Raw genomic sequence first — 3,586 nt, 5'->3', positions numbered from 1 at the left:
AGTGAGGTTTTTTTTGGGTTGTTTTTTTTTTTTTTTAACACTCCTTAGAATGATCAATCATCGTGAGAGAACAGAAGGGCAGTGTTTGCACAGGGAGATAGCTCAGGGGGCAGGAATGCATAGGAAAGGACACGGGGAAGAGGTAACTACAGGGAAGAAGTGGGAAGAGAACCACTGCATTGTGGGGAATTGCAGTCAATGTCATAAAACCAAATGTATATGAACTACTGTATGGAAAATGAATTTGCCCTGTAAGCTTTCAGCCAAATCACAATAAAAGTTAAAAAATAAATAAAACCAAAAATGGCTCGTTATCTATTTGAGAATGTATGCCACCTCACCTTAAAAAATGCAAAACAGTGAACATTTTCACTACAATGAGATCATTATCACTATCAGATGAGCAAAAATTGAATCCTAAGAGTACTATTACCTAAATGACCATCAAGAGTAGCAATGGAGAAGATTCCTAGAATACTACAAAGCAATGAGGATGAGTGAGATACAAATACACACAACAGGGATAAACTTCACACATATAATGTTGAGTGAAAGATGTCAGACACAAAAGAGGAAGTACTCCACATTTCCATTTATATAAAGTTTAAAAATGGGCAAAATTAATATAGAATTTAGTGTCAGGACAGCCGTTACCCTTGCACAGTAGTGACCAAACAGAAGGAAGCAAGAGGGAGCCTCTGGAGTGCTAGCCATATTGTTTCCTAATCTAGGCTATTTATGCAATGCAAATCATTTTGTTGTTCTCTATGTAACCATTTTTTTGAATGTATGTTAAATTTCGGTAAGTACCTGTTTTGGAAAAGACTGTTATCAAAGTTGTGAAGAAGTGAAAGTACTCATACACACATGGTAGGGTACAAACTATCAGTTTTTGAAAGGCATTTATATCAAAAGTTTAAATATGCCTACTCTTTGATCCAGCAATCCCCTTCTAAGATTTATCCCAACTACATAGTAGAAAAAAAGGCACACACACCAATAATTGATATCAAGCTGCGCTAATTATATTAAAGGAGCTCTGGTAGCATAGTGCCTAAGGCACTTGACTGCTAACCAGAAGGCTGGTGGTGCAAACTCACCAGTCACTCCTCGGAAGGAAGATATAGCAATCTACTTCTGTATGATTCGCCTCGGAAACCCAAGGAGGGGTCGCTATGAGTCAGGTGCCACTTGACGGCACATAACAACACAACAATTATATTAGGTCCATGCCCATCAAAAGAGTATCATTTACAAAAATTATGGTACATTTAAACAATGAGATAACATTGCAATCACTAAAAAAACCAAAACCAAACTCACTGCCATCAAGTCAGATCAGACTCATAGCTACCACTCCTTGGGTTTCTGAGGCAGTATCACTATGGAAGCAGATTGCCCAACCTTCCTTCCGAGGAGTGGCTGGTGGGTTTGAACCACCAGCCTTCTGGTTAGCTGTCAAGTGCCTTAGGCATTATACCACCACAGCTCCTAACCAAGGCTAAATAGACTATTTGCTCCAACTTATGAGAGATGTCCATTATCTACGGGGTGAAAAGGAGATAGGCATGACCCCATTTTTGCAAAACTATGTTTGTATTATATATACACAAAGAAGAAAAATCTGGAAGGATATACACCAGTTATTAATGGTGGTTTCCCCACGGCACCCCCAGGGAAAAAGTTGGACGAAAAGATGGTGACAGTATCCTATTCCTGTATCATGATAGGATTATGATTATCACGAAAATAAGTTATTTCCATGGTTGGGGAAGCATTCCTCAAATAGTATCCTCAATTCAGTTCTCTGTCAGTGGAAAACCCTTCCTTTACCTCTTCACACTCCCCTTATCTCCTTAACTTCCTTCCAGGAATTTTATTTGACCCCCCCGCCCTCCACCCCCTACCTTCACTACAAGGCCCTGAGCTTCTATTATAATGCTTAGCACAATGTGTGGAAATCATCTGTAGTCTATCTCTTATAAATTCTTAAAGGGACTATTTTACATTTAATTTCTGTATCTCCAAGGCTGTACAAAAGTTCTAGGGACCCAGTAAGTACTAATAAGTGGTTTTTGGATAAGTACTCAAATCTTCTCTCCAATTGCAGAACTTTCAATTCTGCATTCAAAGGCTGTAAAGAAATGCAAATTCTCCACTCCATCTCAGACTGTGAATAAGAATGGTTGGCAAAGTAGGAATGGGAACTACGCTGGAGAAAGAATTTCAGTGGGTGAGTGGTTGGGGGAACAATTGTATAGCATTCATTCAGGTCTTCATATGAAGGCTAATACAATCATATGCATTACTGCTAGTTATTCACAAATCAAGAATAGCCTTTTCCACTCAACAAAAAGTAGATGTGGAGAAGGGTAGAAGTACCCATGGGCAAATAGAGCTCAAAAATTTCCTTCCTTGCGCCTTGGTCACTATACCACAGGAACAGGATATGTATGTGGTCAATTTAAGATTATTGCACCGTCCCCCTTCCACCTAAACCACAGCACAAAGTAGCTGATTCAGAAAAATCTATTGAACCCTAATTCTGTTCACTCACTCCTTGTATGATCTTATTACCTATAATGTCTGAGCCTTAATTTCCTCTCTGTTAAGAAGTTGTTAAGAATGCTTGCCTTTCTCTCAGGATTGGGATTGGGGTTAAATAAAATATAAAAAATATCTAGTATACTGGTTTTCAAAAAACCACTCAGTAATTATTTCCCTTCTCTTTTCTTTTTTTCCCCACATCTAAAAATCCTTTCAGATTTTTTCAGGGGTTAGGGGTGAGGGAAGACACTTCCATGTTCTTACCTTGGTCTGGGAGGAGTCGGAGTTCATTCCCACTGACACCCAGCTCCTTTATGTAGCATAAATCTTGAGAGACCCCAGCAGTTGCTGCTGCTTCTCGATCCTGGAAGATTTTCCTTAAGATATAAGGCACAGATTGGAACTTCCGGGGTGAAGGTGCCTTGTCTAGGCCCAGAAATCGGAGAAATACATGTTCTTGAAATTGGAATGGCTGGCTCAAGCCCAAGGTTAGCAGAGTACCAAGAGCCAAGACTGGAAAGGAAGGAAGCATGGCCTCTGAGGTTTAACAAGGCTGACTGTTCAAGCTCAGAAGAGCTCTAGCGCTAGACTGCCTGGCAATCCAGGTGCTGCTAATTTATCTGATTCAAGATAATCAACTATGAATTGCTCTCTTCCCAGCTCCTCCAAGGTGATTGGATGCTACAGGACATAGAATTTTCTTCACTTCCTTCTCCCTGGAAGCTCTGGTGGCATGGTACATAAGGCTTTCACTACTAACCAGAAGGCTGGCGGTTCAAGCCCACCAGCCACTCCTCGGAAAGAAGGTTGGGCAATTTACTTCCCTAGCGGTTTCCTCCTCTCGGACACCCAGGGAGGGGTCACTAGTTGAATGGGACCAACTTAATGGCAATGAGTTTGAGTTTACTCTTCCAGGAAAAAATTTACAAAACAAAGATTATCAATGTGTGGACATAAACTCTGCAACAATCTGAGGTTAATCAGTAGACAAAGCCTGGAAAGGAGACTTGGATTTATTACTTTAACAAACATTTATTGA

At 40.2% G+C, this 3,586-nt stretch overlaps 1 protein-coding gene across 1 annotated transcript in view; it reads right to left on the bottom strand.

Annotated features, from left to right (window-relative positions):
• Positions 1-3,079, bottom strand: part of GDF3 (growth differentiation factor 3) — a 5,666-nt gene extending 2,587 nt beyond the window's left edge. Inside the window, exon 1 of the mRNA XM_007937212.1 lies at positions 2,812-3,079. Coding sequence (XP_007935403.1) covers positions 2,812-3,079 — 268 coding nt within the window. The remainder of the gene's footprint in view (positions 1-2,811) is intronic.
• Positions 3,080-3,586: the final 507 nt, after the last annotated feature.

The sequence above is a fragment of the Orycteropus afer genome, unplaced genomic scaffold (assembly GCF_000298275.1).
Source record: "Orycteropus afer afer isolate SDZICR_OR568_19922 unplaced genomic scaffold, OryAfe1.0 scaffold00040, whole genome shotgun sequence".
In the NCBI taxonomy this organism is placed as follows: Eukaryota; Metazoa; Chordata; class Mammalia; order Tubulidentata; family Orycteropodidae; genus Orycteropus; species Orycteropus afer.
Note: the sequence above shows the minus strand (reverse complement) of the source record. Positions and strands in the feature narration are given on the sequence as shown.